The sequence below is a fragment of the Cyprinodon tularosa genome, unplaced genomic scaffold (genome assembly GCF_016077235.1).
Source record: "Cyprinodon tularosa strain WSP-4 unplaced genomic scaffold, ASM1607723v1 ctg231, whole genome shotgun sequence".
Classification (NCBI taxonomy): Eukaryota; Metazoa; Chordata; class Actinopteri; order Cyprinodontiformes; family Cyprinodontidae; genus Cyprinodon; species Cyprinodon tularosa.
This window is the reverse complement of record NW_024038867.1, coordinates 237,575-258,023: the sequence shown is the minus strand read 5'-3', so window position 1 is coordinate 258,023 and position 20,449 is coordinate 237,575. Positions and strand designations below refer to the sequence as shown.

At 37.7% G+C, this 20,449-nt stretch overlaps 1 protein-coding gene across 1 annotated transcript; it reads right to left on the bottom strand.

The window, feature by feature from the left end:
- Positions 1-1,954: 1,954 nt before the first annotated feature.
- On the bottom strand, positions 1,955-19,997 carry txndc11 (thioredoxin domain containing 11). The gene is made up of 13 exons (XM_038286870.1): positions 19,665-19,997; positions 15,697-15,793; positions 14,826-14,945; positions 13,654-13,751; positions 12,255-12,384; positions 11,997-12,090; positions 10,059-10,171; positions 9,760-9,963; positions 7,781-8,465; positions 5,402-5,586; positions 4,432-4,544; positions 4,260-4,340; positions 1,955-2,624 (listed from the first exon to the last, which is right to left on the bottom strand). The coding sequence occupies exons 1-13, from the start codon at positions 19,787-19,789 to the stop codon at positions 2,138-2,140; spliced, it is 2,532 nt and encodes an 843-aa protein (XP_038142798.1). The 5' UTR covers positions 19,790-19,997; the 3' UTR covers positions 1,955-2,137.
- Between the last annotated feature and the right edge of the window lie 452 nt (positions 19,998-20,449).

Here is a 20,449-nt window from a genome sequence, read left to right as displayed (position 1 = left end):
GCAAGCAGCTTTTTGGACCAACCAGCATGTGCCCCACGTAAAGGTGAAGTCTCTAAGATCACAATCTTCTGTATTTCCTGTCACCAACAGTCTTTCTATCCATTCGTCAGAATGTGAGACATTTTACAAGATGCTGTATCGATTGCATTTTAAGGTTGCATATAATGGAAATACATTTGCATTTCAGAAATGTATTCCTCCTCTTTGCAAATTTCATGAGACGAGTCCTGCTATAAACCTATGAATCAGGATAGGGTTGTATTAGGACACCAGCTGCCACAACATTTTGTTTAGCAATAAAAGATGCGGTTTCTGTCTTAGTCACCTAAACAACGTGCTGCTGTCATTTTTGCACAGCTTTGGTTTTGCTGCTATTTCTACATGTCCAATACTGTAAAAATGTCCACAGCTGTAATATGATTTATTCTCCAGATGCACCTATTTATATTGTAAAAACACTTGTCTTATTTTTATACACTTTTTTTAAGGTCCGACATTTGTGTGACCACTTCTGCAAGAACCTTTTGCTGCTGTAAAAGTTTCCCCATATTTGGACAATAAAGGGATTTTCTATTCAATTCTATTCTAACGGAGTCTCATTAACACCTTATAAGAGTTTTTTTTTTTTTTTTTTACCAGTAACTTTATATGAAAGTGATTCTAGATTATGTCAAAATTTTACCAGAGGACATATTTGTGAGGTGCTTTTTTTTTTTTTTAGAGGAAGTGTGCTACATGCCTGTTCTGATTCTCCTATAAAACTACAGGGCAAATGAAGGTAGTTAACTCCTATTTCCTGGGATGTTTTCCCTTTTTTTCCCCCTTTTTTTTTTCTTTTTAAGTCATCTTTTGTGGATTTAAAACTATAAAAAAAACCTGTTATGACTTTACAATTAGATTGAAATGAGACCACGTTGGTTTTACTGGGCTGGGGAGGGAAACCATGTTTAATGATGCTTGATGTAAACTAAAACAAGACCATCAAAAAGACAGAAAGATGTTTAATCAGTAAAAATTGGTGCAATATTTCACATGTAAACAACTGCAGCATTCTGAAACCCTGAATGTTAAATAGAAATATCTCAGTGACTTAAAATGTTTTTGTAAAAATAAATCAGTTTTTAAACAAACCCCCTCATTATATCCCCTTCAAGCTGAGTAATAAAAAAAACAGACATAAATGCTGTTAAGCTCACTGAGGGAGCACTTTGCTTAAAAGCATTCTTAAAAAGTTAGAAAAAATGTCACATAATGGTTCTTGTTACACAAAGTTTTGCAGAGATCCGAGTTAAAAAAAATACAAAAATCTGCAGGTTCATTCAGGTCATTAGGAAAACGTCCAACTGATTGGATAAAAACATGGAAGCATCTTATCTGCCTTGATTATTGCGACTACTTTGATCGACACACAAAAAATTTGAAAAACAACTTGTGAAAAATATTTTTTTTACGCGTTTATCAGGATTTGAGGAAAATATTTCCTCAAAAAAACAAAAACAAAAAAAAAAAAACGGAAAAATGCACAACCAAAACAAAAAAACATCTTATATCTGACACTTGGGATCGCGGTGTAAATAAGACACTTCATTCAGTAGATTTATCTCAAAGACTTAAGCAATATCCTCCATTTCTCAGTTCACATAAAGAGATATGGTAGCTTCTTTATTAAAATAACGGTATTTGTTTAATTGCATGGCTTTTATTGTGAAAGATGACAGGAAGCAGCCAGCCTGAGGTGAATTATTTTCCACCTGAGCCAAACTTGTTGGCTTCAATTGTTTTTTTATTCCCTCTTTATTAGTGTTGAACTTTGGGACTATCCTTAAAGTTCACAGGAATCAAAAGTGATGCATTTGGCTGAGAAAGAATATTCAGAAGCAAATCTTGTACTGAATTCCTGAACTAGTGTGTTTCAACAAGTGGCTGGATTCGTGGATTAGTGAAACTCCTTCCATCTTTGTCTCCTTTTTAAGAGTCCAATTAGTCTCAGAGTTAACAGCAAATGTGACGTCCTCTTTCCAGGTGAAATCATTCTCTGCATCTTAAGTCTAATCACAGCTTGTTTTTTCCCCTCTCCATCCCCAGTCCTTCATTTTCTAGGTTCCTCTTCCCGTCCGTCATCCCTGCAGAGTTGAACTCAGGAAACCTGTTTTTTTTCCTGTACTGTCTCTTCCTTCTCCGCCTCTGCCTCCCCTCTAGGCTCTGTCCTATCCTTCAGGGCCCTCAGCAGGACTTTGAGCAGCACGTTCTCATTCAGCAGCGTCTCAGAAGTGTCTGCCAGTTCCTGTAGCCTCCTGTGCGCCTCGGCGAGCTGCCGGCTTTTCTCCTGCATCTCCTTCTCCAGACTTTGCTCAACGCTGCGCATGTCAAATTTCAGCTGTCTGTTCTTACGCCACAGCTCTGCCAGCTGCTGCGAGAGACGTTCGCGGGCGTGATGCAGTGCTTGGACTTCACGCTGGAGAGCCAGGAATTCTGACTGGAGGATGGAGCCGGGTCTAGATCCCTGCGTTCCTGAGGAGGATCTGTTGGGATGATGCAGCGAGTCAGAGTGCTGCAGGATGAAGCGGAGAAGGTTTGGCAGCGTGATGGGAAGGTCCTCTGGATACTTCACACTAAGATGTTTCCTTAAAGAAAAGGAAAAATTATGTAGAACTGCAACAATGACTAATAGAATTTAACTTAATAAAACTTTTTAATTCATTGGGACAAAGAAACTGTGCTTCATTACTGGGATTTAGTCTAGTTACAAAGAGCAAAAATGTATCTTAAGTGTACAAAAAAACACCCACAAAATGTCCTTATTTATTTAATAAAATAGTCAAATTTTAACAGCTGAGTGGAAAAAAAACTGATATGACCTTAATTTGAATGAACAGAGGAAGTGCTAGCCATGTGCTCATACATAAAGCATCATAAGCAGCTGTGTAAAAGCAGCTTTGTTGGTAGAAGGAGAAGTTTGTTCACACAATGCCAGGGTGGAAGACCATCATCAAAAATCCCAGAGAGAACAAAACTATTGCTGCTCAAGGATCTGTGCAATGTTTCCAAATACATAAATAAATAAAAAAATATCCTACAACAGAGAATAAGACTGTTCACAGCTGGAAAATATTAAGTAAAGCTTCCAGTCAACCTGAGTTATTATCCCAAATTCTTCTGAAAGATCAAACCATGCAATGAACAAAGGAACTGCAAAAAAAAAAAATAAACACCAGGAGCGCATCTCAAACTTTTTAGACCTCTCTTGGCAAGTTATATCTTATTTAAAACCAGCTAACAGCCTGGCTTTGTGGGGAACAGCTGCCAGTGAGACTGAAATACTGAATGAACCACAGGGCCTAGAGGAAGAATATTAACTGGACAGATGTTACCAATGTTAAAGTTATAGTGGAGGATGCTCTTTTTCTGTGTGGATCATCAAAATAAGTGGTCCTCCTAATTGTCAATCAATCAGGTGATATGTTTATGTAAGGCTTTCCTACGCTCTCATCCCCATTATCATTCACCAGCAGCTGTAAACCACAGGCTGATTTCCATTTGCTAATCCCTCTACAGGTTGATCGTTGCAAACAACATGAAGGTATAAAATAAAAAATAAGTGACAATGTTATAATCAATCAAAATTACAACTAAAAATAAAACTGATCTGAATTTATGGTGGATATTCCTATAACAAGCAGTGATTAAATATGAAACCTGGAAAAATGAAACATAGGAGGGGAAAAAAGCAGGTTGGGCATAAGAAAGCAAGAGTAAGGAAGGAGGGTAGGAAACAGGATTTAAAGAAGAAATGAAAGGTGATGGGAGGAAATCCAAATAAAAATGACATGGAATATGAAGGAAGGAATGACATAACAGTGTGATAAGGAACATTACTTGCATACAAATATCTCATTCTATATTTTTCCCACCCTGGAAATCCTTGACATCGAAGTCCAGACTCTTCCAGGCTGCGTAGCAACCCTATAAAACAGGCGGAAATTTCTTTCCTTATAGCTTTCCAATTTCATTTAATTATGCTAATGTATTTATTTTTCCATTTCTGTCCTAGGAAATGGAAAAAAACTGCTTCTCTAAGAAAAGAAAATGATGAAAATTACAGAACATTTTGTGAATGATCAAATGAATCTGAGATTAACTAATTTAAAACAAAGATTATATCAGTTCCCCGACTCTGACTGTAAACTGCACTGAAATTCAAACTTTCTTTTGACAATAAATACGGGCAAAATTGTGTGCAAAGCTGTAAATATTCTCACCTGTATTTAGGGAAGAGCAGGATTGAAGGGACATGATCCACCATGAACTCCCAGGGAAGATCATTACGAGCAACATTGACCCTGAAGAAAAAACAGAGACCTTCCAGAACATCTGACATCACCACTGAAAGGGAAACAAGCACAAAACAAAACGGCGTTGCAGAAACTGCACCTTGCAACAGTGACAGTGCCGTTTCCTTGCAGCAGTCGGGCCAGCTGGATGAGGACGTGGTTGAGGACGGAGCAGAACCCGCACCACTGAGTGTAGTAGAACAGCAGCACATCCTGTTAGGAAAGAGCCAACCCACATTACCTGGAAGCTCTGAGATGATCAAACTTCTGTTCTCCATTAAAAACACGACTGAAAAAGAGCCTCCCTTTGTATAGATTGCAACAGTTAAAATAGACTTTATTGGAGAAATTCACTTTTCACATTGGCTCAATGGTCAAAAAGAAGGTGCCAAAAGGAGGAAAAGGTGCATGGGGGGTATTATGTGCAATGCGTCCACATATAAATATATAACAGCTGAAGTCTCTTATTTAACAGATTAGAGACAGATTAACAGATTCAACAGATTATTGCACAGGCTATTAAATAGTGATTGCACATCAGTTATTGCAGTTATAGTGCCGCATTGCAAAGCCTTAAGTCTCTTCATACTTAGAGTTTGTCACATTGTTTTACTATAAACTAAAAAATCATTTCAACATATTCCAGTCAATATTGATTAACTATTAGCAAAGCTCCTGCATATTTGTTATTTAAAAAGATTACAGAATATTACTGATGTATGACAGCGGATTTAATTAAAAAACAAGAATCAACCATGAATTGATGGGAAGAATTTCTAATGTGGTGATGAATTTAAATATGGAGACTCGAGAAAGAAAAGGCAGATGGACAGTGGAACGGCTAGATAAGGGGCAAACCAATAGATAGTTAATATATGGATCGCTAATGGAGCAACAGATAGACCTCATCTAGGTAATTTCATCCCCAAATCAATTTTCAAACGTATCCCTCTAAAATATCTAATAGCTAGCCAGATTTATTTATTTCAGCTTTATTTTCTGATGCATGTAGAAAAAAATCATTCATCAGAAATACGCGGTGTAGATGTAAACAGAGGTATTTTATTCACCTTTTCCTGGTCCATTACTGATGACACGAAAGAGGAAGTGGTCAACTCTGTGATAAGGAGGTTCTTAGATTTCTTCTCCTTTTCCAAATGCCCAGCATGATCTCCACCTTTCTTCCTGTCCACGTCTCCAACCAAATATCTCTGCAGATGGCTGTGGGGCGAGCTGAAGTTCCTGATGAACGCCTCTGTTGAAAGATACACATTTGGGATTAGGGTGAAAAATAATAAAACTAATAAAAACAAAACTAAAACAACCAGATTTAAGGATAGGTGCTAGGTGAAAAATTGAACGTGTAAATATAGAATAAAAAGGTGTAAAAAATATTTTTTTTATAGCCTTAAACAAGAGGAAATGTATTGATAAGCCCACAGTTATATTGCTTTATGATATAACCCTTGTAAAATGAAAAATAAACAGACAAATCTGAGTCCAAACCAATAGAGGCTGCAAGCTGTATGCTTATGTTTGAAGATCATTAGAACAATGTTTCAAGAATATAATGGAATGAGCAGCAAGTTAATGTTTGCTAAAAATATCTGTATCTATTGCAGCAACAAACCCCATCAATGAAAAGAGCTATCAGTTATCAGCTTGAGGGATCGCTCTGGTCTAAGCTGCGCTTATAGGGTCAGCTACTGTTGTTCGCAGCTGCAGACAGAGAACAATAACATTCTCCCTCTGGCTCTAAGATACTTGTGATGATAAATAAAAGGTTCAGATCCAGAGGATTATTCCAGGTTGGTCAAGGTGTGTATTTTGAGAAACAGACCAAGGAGTAAACACTGTATCTTATAAAAGATGAGGTGAATGCTTCAGACTGCTTCTGAACATTTTTAGGGAAAGGGGCAGGTTTTTGTGCCATCTCATGGATATACACATTTCTGCTGGAGGTTTCTTGTTGTTAAAAGGGAGTTTTTCCTCTCCACTGTCGCTACAAGCATGCTTGGTGTGAGGGATTGCATTTGAGTCAATGAGTCGATGCAATCAGCTGGTTTTCCTTAGACAGAAAATTTGAACCAATCTGACTGGACGGTTTGATTGAATTGTGTGTGTAAAATGCCTTGAGATGATATTTGTTGTGAATTTGTGCTATTTAAATAAACTGACTAGAATTTCATAAATAAATGTCCTGAATTTAATCTCTAACTCCTGTTTATTTAGGACTGTTTCTCTCAATGTCAACCAAATTAATCGTGGAGAGGTGAGGCAGGAACAGATCATCCTGTTAGTTCACCTACAACATTTACAACTTTATTTTGTTTTACATAAATTGTGGCAGGTCCAAAACAGAAATATTTACTTTAGTCAATAATAGTAGGAAAAGCAGGTTGAAGTCACATGAAAAGGAGGTTAGCTGCTGCGGGATCCTAATGTGTTACAGCTTCTGCTTGGTGTTACATTTCTTAGATTCAAGCTTAAAAAAATAAAAAAAAAAAAACGGTAGCAAAAAAAAAGGGCTAAAAAAAGAACATTGTTTAAGCTTTTGAGCCTTGGTACCAACTTAAGATAGCAAAGGGTCTCAGACGTCACACATTGGTTTCGCCTTTTCTTCTAGACAGGACAATAAATTAGGGCTGCAACTAATGATTATTTTGCAAATCGATTACTTTGTTGATTATTTTTTCAAATCATATTCTGATAGCAAAATTTTTCTTAAAGATTTTTTAAAGAAATTAAAACATTTTTTCCAATTTAGGAGTTGTGGATAGAGCATATTGACTGGCAGAAAAACATTATTTTAATCTTAAATGCAAAGCATTTATTTATTTTACAATTTTGTTATAATTGCTGCTCTAGGTCGCTCTGTCAGCTAAAGGCATATTTTAGAGTCTCTATACTCCAGGTAAGGATTAATTGATTACTTAATTAGTAGCTGATGATTTTAATAATCGAATCTAATAATCACAATTATTTCGATTAATTGTTTTATAAAAATGTATGCATGGCTGTGCTTTGAAAACATACAGTGCCGACGTCCTACAAGAATATTCTATTAATCTTGACCCTCTTAAAATATTTGAATGCACTGAACCATTTGTTTATTTTGAGCTAAAAAAAAATAAAAATAAAAATAATACGTGAAAATGAGTTCGATGCTCAGCAAGTTAAAGTTAAACTTGCAGCTATCACTGTTAATAAAAAAGCAGTGGTTCTGGTCAATAAACACCAATCAGGTGTGTGGTCGACACATTTTGGTTAAGATGAACGTTGTTGGATTTCAGTCAAAATTGTTAATTTTCTTCTGATTTAGAATAACAAATGAAGTGGAAAACAAAAAAGATATTTCATTCACCCTTAACTTTCTTGAGCCAAGTCCTAGTTTGTGGATATTTTCTACAAAAAGTTCCATCTGATGTTTTACTAATAACTATCCTTACCCAAAGACTCTGTCAATGTAGCTGCTGGGCTGCGTTGTAGGACGTAATGAACCTCATCCTTCAGGTTCACGATCGCTACAAACGACCCATCACAGTTCCTGCCGCCTTCGGTGGATGCCTCTTTGTGTTGAGACGAGTTGCTGTAGCTGGAAGCTCCGAGCCTCGCTGCCAGAGGCCAGCTGAGACCAACATCCAGCACATAAAACCTGAGAGTCCTGTTAGATCGACATTGAAGCCCTGTGATGCCGTCGTCCTCCAGCTGGGGAGAGAGGGATGGAGCGATGGAGGGAGCAGGAGGAGAGGTAAGCTCCTCTTTGGCTTTAGATTCGTTAAGCTGAGGTTCTACTGTTTTACAGCAGGCACTGAACTGGGTAAAGGGACTGTAGCTGTTCACAAAGTCACTACAGCCCTCTGAAGTTTTTATGGAAATCGGAGAAGGTAGCTGGTGAAGGCAGCAGTGTCTAATATGATTCCCATATGTGTTTCCTTGTGAAACTGAAGGAAATGAGCAGAGCGTTGAGAGGTTGGGGAGGCTCGGCCCGGACAGTCTGAGGCAAACCTCACAAATATTAGTCCTGGACTCTGGGAGGAGGACGGACTGGCAGCACAGTGAGGTTAAAGAGGGGAAGTGGTCATCTGAGCTGGAGCGGTCGCAGGAATGATAACGCACTGCGATGTCTGCAAACTAAAGAAAATAAAGAGAAAAACAACATTTTACTAATTTGCTTAGAATCTAACAACAATTTCTAATGAGCTGATCTGAACAGGTTCTCATAGAAAGATGTCAATAATGACTCAGTGGAGGGTTTACGACAAACTGCTAAAGGAGAAGCCAAGTTTTGCCAAAGGTAAAAATTATTCAAAATAAAACGTAAGGTAACCGAACACTGAACCCTGTGGCACATAAGCTTACACATGATTAATTGATGAGCATTTTCTTAAAAAACTGAGTTTTCTTTTGAAACAAGGGATAAAGGGATAGTATTTTTTTTTAATCCTGACCTAAAAAAGTGCATAACCATATTTTAACAATCCATTGTGCCAGCTGTATTAAATAATGACCGAATAAAAAAAGAAAATGCCTTACACATGATTAAACTCTGGGAGTTGCGACAGTTTTCCCATGCAATTAAAAGATTTTATTTTATAATTTCCCCCAAAGCGGATGCGTTTTACTTTGTAAACGTGTCTCTCTTCCTGTCAGACCCATGAAATTGCAGCTGAATTGCTGTGTAGCCTGACTAAAATAGACCTGGGGTCTATCTCAGTTGGACCTACGCAGCCCCCTTTCGTAAAAATATGTCGGATGTGATCATTCCCGTTAACTTTCATAAGCGCTCGTCCGACATGATTTTCTGTCTGATCGGACAGAAAATCGGATTCCGTGTGTTCTGTCCTTTAACCACTTCTTTCAATGACTTGGATTCTAACTGATATATCGCTCTCCTTTTTTTTATGAAATCTAATATTTCTATAATCAAATCCTAAACTTCCAAAAAAAGCACAGAAATTTTGTTCAGACCTATTTATAAGATATATTATATTTACAAACAGAACCACATAAAGTCCATTCTGCCTCATTTTTGTCATGAAACTATTGAAATTTTCCGGACCACGCTGGATCGATTCATGTTTCTGCTTGAGAAGCCCTTTGCGCTGGCATTTTGCAAAAACCAGTGCATATGATAGGCTCTGCATATGATAAACAGCTGTAGTGGATGACAGTGGCATTACTAGAAAAGCAGATGTTACCAATTAATCAGATGGATGAAGTTCTAATCTAATCTAAAACATTAATCAACAGTTAGTAATAGTTAGTCAATTGCTTGTTTACATCCTTAAGTGGACACATCGACATGTAGCAACAGGAACCTGGAATCTGGCAAGACGGCTACCCTCTGGGCCACAGTTAGTGAAACATGTTCATTTCAAAGAGCAAATAAATGCTTAATGACGCCATGTGGTGTAGGAGTGATCACCTGCTGTAGTACAGCACTTGGCTCAGACTGCAGAGGGTTGTGTGGCATGAACAGAAGCAGCGCGGGGCCTTTCATCAACTCCTCTTCCAGCATGCGCGACTTGGTTCCTGGCGGATGCAGCCACCGAAGGGCCGTCTGGTAGTGTTCAAACACCCAACTGCAGATAGCATCTGATGTGAAGTTTCGCTTATTTCTTGGAAAAATCTTAAGAAAAAAACAAAGCAAAAGTGTAATTTCCATTTTATAACATTCTAGTTTTTCCGATTTAAATATTTAGTTGGGCCGGTGATGCTGCCTACCAAAGAGGAGTTAAACTTTCTGTGCAGGTAGACCGTTTCATCCTCTCCAACTGAGATGGTCTCTGCTACGTTTTTGCTCGTCACAACTCCAAACCTCACAATGCCATGGAAATCTGCAAGATAAAATATACAAAGTAAAACTATTACCTGAGAACACAAAGTTATATGGGAAACTAATTTGTTTGTTATCAAATCAGCAAAGGAGGAAGCAAGAGGCATGGATGTTTGAAGGAGATGCCAGAGGCAGTCAGTCTCAGGAATGGTTGAAGTTTTTCTTGACAGAAGAAAGAAAATGTGAGGCTTTCTGATAAAACTAGAAACATGTTTAATAATCCATCCATTTATCCATTTTCCTTCACGCTTATCCCTGCTGGGGTCGCAAGGGGTGCTGGTGCTTCTCTCCAGCTGTCAATGCACGAGCCAGACTATCACAGGGCAACACAGACAACCATTCACGCACACACTCACACCAATTAACCTAACAGTCATGTTTTTGGACTGTAGGAGGAAGCCGGAGTACCCGGAGAGAACCCAGGCATGCTCAGGGAGAACGTGCAAACTCCATGCAGAAAGACCCAGGGCCGGGAAACGGACCAGGAACCTTCTTGCTGCAAGGCAGCAGTGCTACCCACAGCGCAGCCCGTTTGATAATATAATATGTCTTAAATTTTCGCTTTGGTAAATATCTGATATGTTTTGCCTTTCAAGGCCTGTTTCTTTCACCTCCTTCTGTTTTTTTGTTTTTTTTCCTCTTTCGGTTGCTATTGGAAGAAGTTTGTATTAAGAAACATGTAGGGTATAAAAAAGAGAAAGCAATGCAAGGAGATGAAAAAGAAGAAATTAGATTTGCCAAATTCCATCTAAAGTAACCCGCAAGACTTTTAGAACAAAGAGGCTAAAAAAGGAAATATATATCAAAGATGCACACAGAGTCATTTCTACAGAAAACCAAAAACAGCAAATTAGCATAAGCAGCTTGTAACAGATGTCAGGTACGGTGGTAGACGAGTGATCATCTGGGCTAATTCTTATAAAGGGGAGTGTTGGCCTAGTGGATAGAGCAGTACGGTTGTGCTCTGAGAAGGTTGCAAGTACCCTTTTTGATCCCACAGCCTCCACTCTGGATCTCTGGGAAAAACCCTTAACCCCACCCCGCTTCACAGGCACCACACAATGGCAGCCCACTGCTCCCAAGGATGGGTTAAATGGAAAGATACATTTCTCCCATGTGAGATTAATAATGAAGTAATCTAGGGCTGCAGTTATTGTTTTAGCAATTAAATAATGCATCGAATAATCGAAAGATGAATTTAAAGAGATGCTATCACTAATTTAACACACCTTTAAACAAACGTTTAACACAATTTTTTTATTGTACATTCATTTTAAATGAACTGTAAATGGCATAAATGTAAAAAAAAAGAAAAAAAGAAAAAAAAATTATTTCTTCGACAACAAATTTTATACTTTTGTAAAGCGCTTCAGAAACTGAAGCGGGTAAAGCTATTTGGTGCAGTGTGCTTAATAAATGCTGAGCCATTATACTTTCCACAAATGGCATTTTTTACAGTATCTATATTTCATTTTTCATTCGATTCCATAACCAAATAAGCTGAGAAATCGACTAATAATGATTAGCCCTAAACTCCTCAGAATCCTAAAGTATTCAAGAGTCTGAATAGAGGCGATCTGTCCTACAGCTGAAGCCTGACAAAAACCTATCAGACAGCAGGGAAAAAATAAATCTAGGGTTTATTGATCCAATAGGCGGTTCTTCAAGCAAATAATAGTAAAGTGCACCTAATTTTTCCCTTTACTTTACCGACCATCACAATCTAATCTCTTCCTATATGGCTGTACCAAAAAAAAAAAAAAAAAAAACCTCAAAGAATTATAGAGAAAACAGTATCATCATAAAACAGTGGGTTTATTTCTTACCTCTTCTTAGTGCCTGCAGGGCAGAGGACAGATAGGTGATATACCCAGGCGGCTGTGGAGAGGAATTAAACTGGAAGAATCCCACAACACCAGGCTGCAAATAGGTTAGAGAACAGAGAGCAGAAGGTAAGCAGCCAAACAGGAGGTTGAATATGATAGTTAAAACCATCCTTAAAGCTCCTCAGTTTCTAGAGACAATCAGCAAGCAACCTTTTGTTCATTCAAGTCTCCATTTACTAGCCTTAAACCATAGAATACCTCATGGTAGGACAGGAAGTCCTCCAGGTGTGCTCTGGTCGGGAGGTAAGTTAGTGGTGTGATCACTCTGAGAGTAAAGCTTTCAATATACGGAGCCACAAAGGGACCTCTGTACTCTATTGGTCCAAACCTGCAGCGACACAAACAGTAAATAAATCACCAAACTACTCAGCTGTAAAAAGTATATATATACAGAAAAACAGATAGCTTCAATTCATCTTGGCAAGGCTAACTGGTAACAAATAAGCAATAGTTACGTAACGTTTAAGCGGCTGGCTAGATGAGGTGGTAAGTCACCCTAGTGGTTAGGGCATTGCGCTTGGGGTCCTGAGGCTCTGAGTTCAAGCCCCACTCCCACAGACTGCCACTCTGGGTCCCTGAGCAAGACCCTTGACCCCACACTGCTCCCTGGGCGCCACACAATGGCAGCCCACTGCTCCCCAAGGATTGGTTAAACGCAGAGAGTTCATTTCTTGCCCAGTAAAAAAGTTCATAAAATTCTGAAAAAGTTTAGGACGCTTGTTTAGGATGTTTCCAATGACCATTACAGTACTCCATCTTAGCAGCGTCACCTCTACTAATGTACCAATAAAACAATCTGAATCATTTGCATCTGCAGAGCTCAAGGTCAGCTATAGGAAAATAATGTAATCAAAACATCACTACTGAAAAGGTGACATCAACATTAAAGTGTATTTATATTTATCCATCTCTCTCTGTAAATCTCAGCTGCTAAAAGCTACATCTTGCCTTGTCAGACAGTCAAGAATCCCTCCAACTGGTCAAATATACTACTGACAAGCAGGGAGCGATTCATCCAGTCTTCCTTTGTGATTCCATGATTGTACACATCCATTGTGATAGCTACACTGCAAAAACATTGTAATCTAAATAAGTAATTTTTCTTAAAATAAGTGAATTTTTTTCTTGAATTGAGGCGGCAAGTGAGACACGTTGCCAAAGGAGCAAGACAATTTACATGAAAATAAGAAAAGAAACTATTGCATTGTGTTATTTCAGGTGCATGTTATCTAATCATTTTATTTTAAGAGTAAACTAGTCATTCTATTGGCGAATCACCTTATTTACATACTCAAATTAAGGACAAAAACATTTAATTTAATAATGTTTTACCCATTTCCAGATTGTTTTTGCAGTGTATTAGAATTTAGTTAATTGTGAAGCTTTTAAGGTGATTTCATAGCAATAAGGTAAGCAAATTTGAATCCTACTTTTGCCAACTAAAAAAAATGAAACTGAACCTCTTAAATTACACCCTGAATATTTGAATGTGTGGGAATGCGCATCAAATAGATAACCGCCTGCTACATTCACTGACAGACAAAGAAAGCTCTTTATTTCTTGTGGTTTTTGTTTTATTTCCGCTCTTCTTCTTTACCTTCTATAAAACAGATGGATGATGGGGTAGTGATAGAAACGGTTCTGCCTCCTGCATCTCCCCTGACTCCACCAGCAGTTAACAGCCACAAACTGCACCTGCAACATAGAAACCAGTAAAGCTGCACAAATGAAATTAGAGCAAATTAAATATTCAAATATTCTCAGCCAAAGTTCACCAAAAACACCCTACAAAATGATCTTTTTTTTAAAGCACTGTAAGTACTGAACTTTTTTTTTTTTTCTTTTTTTTTCACAAAATGTACAACTTTTATTTTTAGTATTGCAAATTGCATGGTGTCTAAGTCACTATAAAGGTGATCAAATTAAATAAAATGGGATAACAGAAACCTCATTTGCATTTTTAACCAATAATTGCTTGGTTAGCTCAGTGATAAGTATTTGACTGGATAGATAAGTTGATCTGTTTACAAGAGCATGTTTAAAAAGAAAATAAAAGAGTGATGCTTTCAGACATTTTTTTTTTAATTTCTACAAGCAAACACATTACCATTCATCATCAATGCTTAATGCAACTCCTTAATGTGGTAAAATGGTTGGTTTGAGAAGAGACAGAGCACTATTTTACTACCAATGTGGATTTGACAAAAATATCAAGTCATGCTTGGATATGGCATGGTGCACAAGATGAAGTGGAAACCTTTACACACTGGCATGGGGTCATGAAATAAATGTATTTTACACTGTCCTTAAATCCTCTATTAACTAACATTATTTTAGTTATGCTGATGACTGTAAATGTAGTATCAATATCTTGCATGACTCCATAGCCATGTAACTTACATTAAAGCTAAAATGTTTCATACAGCAATCAAATTTTAGAAAATACAGAATTAGATCATGAGATTGAGAATAATCGATTCTAAATTAGAAGATCAAAATAAAACCTTGACATTTGAATCAGAAGGAAAAAAATCCTGCAGAAAGTACCTTTATATAAAGGTTAAAAAATAAATAAGCCTCCCCATTTAGATAATCCCATCTAGCAATAATCCCCAAAAAACAAGGGGAAACCCCCAAATAATAGATAATAAATATATAGAAAATAAAATAGGAGCTGTTGTTTAAGCAGCCTGTCTGTAGCCGTTTCCCCATTAAAATGCTCCTGCAGCGTAGTGGTGGTGGAATCAGTTTTCTCTTCATCTCCATTACCTGTTTGGCCAGTTTCTTAGCAACCTGCTGCACTTCCTGCCGGGCAGCCATGGAGTGGGCACACCAAGGAGCGTAAAAGAAAATAAGAGACACCTCAGCCATGCTCCGAAGGCATTCCACCTGCAGAAAATAATTGTATGAATTTGAGTTTCCTCTGGATGCTGCTTGTATTTACAGTACCAATTGTTTACATATACATTTGCAATACCGTACATTAACTGTAATATGCAATTACCTTCCACTGCACTTTAATTTAGATAGCTTCTGTCCAAACTTGATTTATTCATTTTATAGTAAAAGCCATCTGTACATTATGCTATTGTACATATCTGTAAAAACCCTTTTTATAGTAATATCCACCTGTATATTATATTCGGTACATATCCAGCTGTAAATTTAGTTCATAACACTAGTTATCTACATATTATATTCATAGGACAAATCTATTAGTAAAATTCTGTTTATAATGCTATTCATCTCTATATTTATTCAGTAGAAACCCATGTCCTGTATTTATGGAACCATTATTTATCCTGCACTTGCTGCTATTGCACTTCTGGTTAGACCTAAACTGCATTTCGTTGCCTTGTACCTGTACCTGCGAAATGACAAAGTTGAATCTAATCTAATCTAATCTAATTAAGTGGTTTGGGCATACCAAAAGCCAGCTTGTTATCTTTTGCATCTGATACTTTTTCCCAAAAATAGATATTAGTATTTAGACCTCCAGGCTTTTTGTTGTCTTCAGATTCATACCTTGTTTAGTGTTTGTGCTGTCATCTTATATCGACCCACAGGGTAAAGTCAAAGGTGATAAAGTGAATTTTAGTTTTCAGCCTTCCTCATCCCACAACGTTTCTGTGATTCTCACCTGTTCTAGCTGACCCAAGTAGAGGTCCACTACCGGGGCCTCGGCAGAGAAGAAGCGGACAGGCGGCCGAGCTGCAGCCACCACATCCTTAGCACGGCTAAAGGCGGAAAAATTAAAGGAAAATAAATGAGTTAATTAACTTTGAAACCATTGCACTTCTTTTTATTAAAAGCATAAATAAAAGTTGAGCTGATCAAATCAAAGACATCCACTTTTAACTGCACTTCTCAGGTCGACAACACACAAAGAATTTTACTTATATTTTTTTTATTTTGCACTTAAACATCAACCAGACAGTTTGCTGCACATTTAAACATAGAAGTTTTACCAACAGATAAGGGCAAGGATTAAAACAACCCTTGATGCAACTGATACTAAGCTTGATTTAAATGTTACTAAATTATAAACAATGACTGTAAAGGAGCACGCCTTTTAAAAATGAATTTACTGAATAGAAAAAGGAGATTTCAGTTTTGATGCAATTAATAACGACACAAAATTCCCTAACCTGCAGATTAATTGATTTATGAATCACTAATCACAGGTTTACTTTAGACTTCTTAGTCCTTTTAAATATCTCAGCTAAGTTATTAACTAGTAACTTTTGTTTCAGTCATATTAAGTAGAAATATAATTCTATATAAAAATATTTTAATTGGAAATACATCTTAGTGCCACTAATGATCTGTCAATAACTACATTTCTAGAATTTTATGCTTTGATTTAAATAGCTCTTTGCTGAATTAGTGGTCATATACGTCAGCAGCAACTGATCACAAGTAAGGAAAAAGGGGTTAATTAGGAAAGCTTCATCAGAGACAAGGTTTTAGGCAATACCAAATGGAGTATTGAAATAAATCAACTAATCAGAGCTCATTATTTTGATCACAGTGAGTTAAGATATAGAATTCTATTATAGAAGGTATAAGTGCTGTGCTAAGAAAGAAACCACAAACACCACCGTACCAGCTAAGAAAACAGGATACGCTTCAGATTATATGCAAACTACAGTCTGCCTCAGGTTTTATGTACTTCTGGTAAATATACATGGTAACCTATAGATCTCAGAACATGAAATTAACAGTGCAATGGTGAAAAACACTCTAAAATGTTCCTGGAGAGGTGGCGAAACGTCTTCAAATCTTGAAAACCAAGTCCAGTGGATATTTTTTGAATTTTTACGGAACTCTAAAATGTAGGAGACACAGAAATACAGACCAAAATGGTTTATCTAATGTTAGAAATGATATTCATCTCCTATAATAGTTGCTGTTTTTGCACTTGAAACTCAATTTTTAACCATTTTTACATTAAAAATGAAAACCTTACAATGTTATCGTTAACCATCAGAAGCAATCTTATGTGATTACTTATATGCTTAGTGTCGATCTTCAGAGGCGTAGCCAGAGCATTTTTATAAGGCTGGCCAGGCAATAACCAATGTACACTAAAGGGTGGCCGGAAGCGGATAGGCACCAGAACCTCAGTGTCAATCTCCACTGTTCCAACAGGAAAATTAACGAGCAAAACATCCATATTTTCTAAATAAAGACAAACTATACTTTCCCACAGCCTTAGCTAACAAATAGACGCATATATTTAACATCTTTGCTTTCTAAATAAAAGGTATAGTGGATAAAATTCTTTCAGGTTTGAGCGAACATCTTTTCCATCGTCATTACTGACCTACTTTTATCAGTAATCATTCTGCATAAAATTTATATATAAAAATACTAATGTCTACATAAATTGATTATTTAATAAGTTTTTGTTAAAATAGTTATTTATCTATGATTTCACTGAAGACTCCTAGATGACTTTTCTCTTTACCTCGTAAAACACCAAGTCTATTTCTGCTTGAATTCTGTATTTATCATCTTTAATGGAAATCTAGAATTTCCTTCTTTCATCTGAGGAATATTGCAAAAATTTGAAATATCCTAGTCCATGCATTTGTTACTTCAAGGCTGGACTATTGTAATTCTTTATTATCAGGAAGTCCACAAGCTGTAGTTAAAAGCCTTCAGCTGATCCAAAATGCTGCAGCCAGAGTTCTGATGAAAATTAAAAAGAGAGATCATATCTCTCCTATCCTGGCTTCTCTTCATTGGCTTCCTGTTAAATCAAGAATAGAATTTAAAATCCTCCTTCTCACATATAAAGCCGTAAATGGCCAAGCTCCATCTTATATCAGAGATCTGATTGTTCCTTATGTTCCTAACAGTGCACTTCGCTCTCAATCTGCAGGTTTACTAGTGGTTCCTAGAATTTCTAAAAATAGAATGGGAGGCAGATCTTTTAGTTATCAAGCTCCTCTCCTGTGGAACCAACTACCAGTTTTAGTCTGTGAGGCAGACACCCCGTCTACTTTTAAGGCTAGGCTTAATCCTTTTTGATAAAGCTTATAGTTAGAGTGGCTCAGGTTAACCTGAGCTATCTCTATAGTTATGCTGCTATAGGCTTAGACTTTGGAGGACATAGGGACCCCCATTTCATCATTCTGCTTCATTCTATCTCTATTCTCCTATTCTGCAGAATCTGTTAGTTCAATCTCTAACGTTATGCTCTCTCTTCTTTTCCTCAGAGTAGCTTTGCCTCGTATGTTCCTGTTTGGCTGTGACACCATCCTGGAGAGAAACATCAGCTGCGCTGCTTCCATCAACACCCTTGTTTATAGATGCTGGAGATCAGGCTGTTTTCCGGTGTGGTCCTGTTTCTCTGACCGTGACTGAGTGGATGTGCTCTCTTCGTCCTCTGGCATGGGAGCTGGCTCGGAGCTCGTCTGCCTGGCTGTGTGTTTCCTGGACAGGGCCGCCTTTTACAGCTGCTTTTTGTATCTCTGCTTCTGTCTCCTTGAACCCCAGTCGACCTCGGCAGATGGCCGCTCACACCGAGCCTGGTTCTGCTGGAGGTTTCTTCCTGTTAAAGGGGAGTATTTCCTCTACACTGTCGCTACAAGCATGCTTAGTGTGAGAGATTGTATTTGAGTCAATGAGTCGATGCAATCAACTGGTTTTCCTTAGATAGAAAACTTTGTATCTCATTGATTGTATGATCTGGTTTAACTGTAAAGTGCCTTGAGATGACAAGTGTTGTGAATTTGGCGCTATAGAAATAAACTGAATTGAATGTTATATATTGATGTGCATAGTTAACCATAGTGTTTTAGTTGTCAAGTAATTGTTAATATATGAAAAATTTTAATGTTATGAATATTCCACTTGAGATTGCTGTTGCCACCATCTGTATTAGCAGGAAATAAATGGTAGGGGGGTGGCCATGGCAATCCCCCCCATCTAGCTCCACCCCTGTCGATTTTATAATCTTGTAAATTTTGTTAGAACCTGAACTGATCAGCATTGATCAGAATGACTCTTGGCTGGATTATCAATGCTTCGCCTAACAGAACCAATGTGTTAAAAACATTTTTTTTAATAAAAGTTGTTCAACCTCAAACCATGATGAAGATCAGAAATTAATAAATTCAAACTTATCAATGGAAAACGATTTGACATTGACGCAACACTGACGCACAAGAGACGCAGACCACGCATGCAAGCCAGAGTACCCGGTGAGAACCCACGATTCCAAAGGGAAACGTATAGATTTTATCTTAAGTAATTGGCATTTTAAAATAAGAGCTGGGACAACACATAGATAACCTCACCATCGGGTGCTGCACACAGTGCGTGTACAGTGGTTAAAACTGCTACGCTTGAATCAAATGAATAGCACAAAAATAGTTAATAGTTCTATATATATGAACACCAGAGGCGCAAATATACTGCGACTTTTTAAATGGATAATCGCATTTGTTAATCCGCCTGTCCCTCAGTTTCAGATTAGCTACAATGACTGGATCAAATGGCACATCTGCAAGCCAGCTGATAAACAACCAGGCGTCCGGATCTTACATATGTCCCAAAAGCTGCAAAGCTGTCGCTATAAGATCAGAAAGCTGTGGGTACCTGCAGGTGAACTTAACCGCCAGAATGAGCAGGGCGCTGAGAACGATCGCCCCGCAGAGAAGGTCTGGTCTCCGAGCCATCAGTAACAGCACCTGACGGAGAGACTGCCGAACCCGGCGCAGCATTACCGCCTTAGGTCCGCACCATTTATACGCCCCGGATGCCGCTCAGCGCGTTCATTTGGCTCCCAGGGGAGGAGGGAGACTGTATCGACCAGGGACACAGCGAGGCTGGATTGGACATGGGTGCTGTTAGTTGGAAAGGTGTTCAAACACAGCCAGACCAACCTTTCTTCCCCACGTAGACTTTTTACTTCCGCTATAAGGGCTTCGGGGAGAGTCTACAAAGTGCAACAACGGCTAAAACGTGCATTATCATTAACCTTTATACTTCATGATTGTGGATCTTAAACATTATTTAAGCCTACTAAACTAGTATCGAAGATAAATAAATTAATTATGAATAACTTTTTTTTATTTGTCTTTGTAGGTACGTTTGTCTTTTTTTTTTTTTTCAAATTCCTCTGCACATTTTTTATGACAGTCCCTAAAACCTTATGACGTCAGTGACGTTGCAGTTACGCACACTTGTCATATTTACCTTCTTTACACACCAGGGGCGCTAGTCTCATTAAACTCAACATTCTAAATATCGCTCAAAATTACATTTTACATTGACAATGCGATCTTTGAATGTTTTAATCTTTTCTTAATATAAATAAATCTGAAAAATACACACCTAAAAATAGCAATGAAATGCTAACGATTCCACATAAATACATTTTA

Coding starts and splice junctions, on each gene's coding strand:
- txndc11 (XM_038286870.1), bottom strand. CDS start 19,789: ATGCTGCGCCGGGTTCGGCAGTCTCTCCGTCAGGTGCTGTTACTGATG. Junction 14,946..15,696: donor ACTTGGGTCAGCTAGAACAG/GTGAGAATCACA, acceptor TATTTTCTGCAG/GTGGAATGCCTTCGGAGCAT. Junction 5,587..7,780: donor TACATTGACAGAGTCTTTGG/GTAAGGATAGTT, acceptor ATCTTTCAACAG/AGGCGTTCATCAGGAACTTC.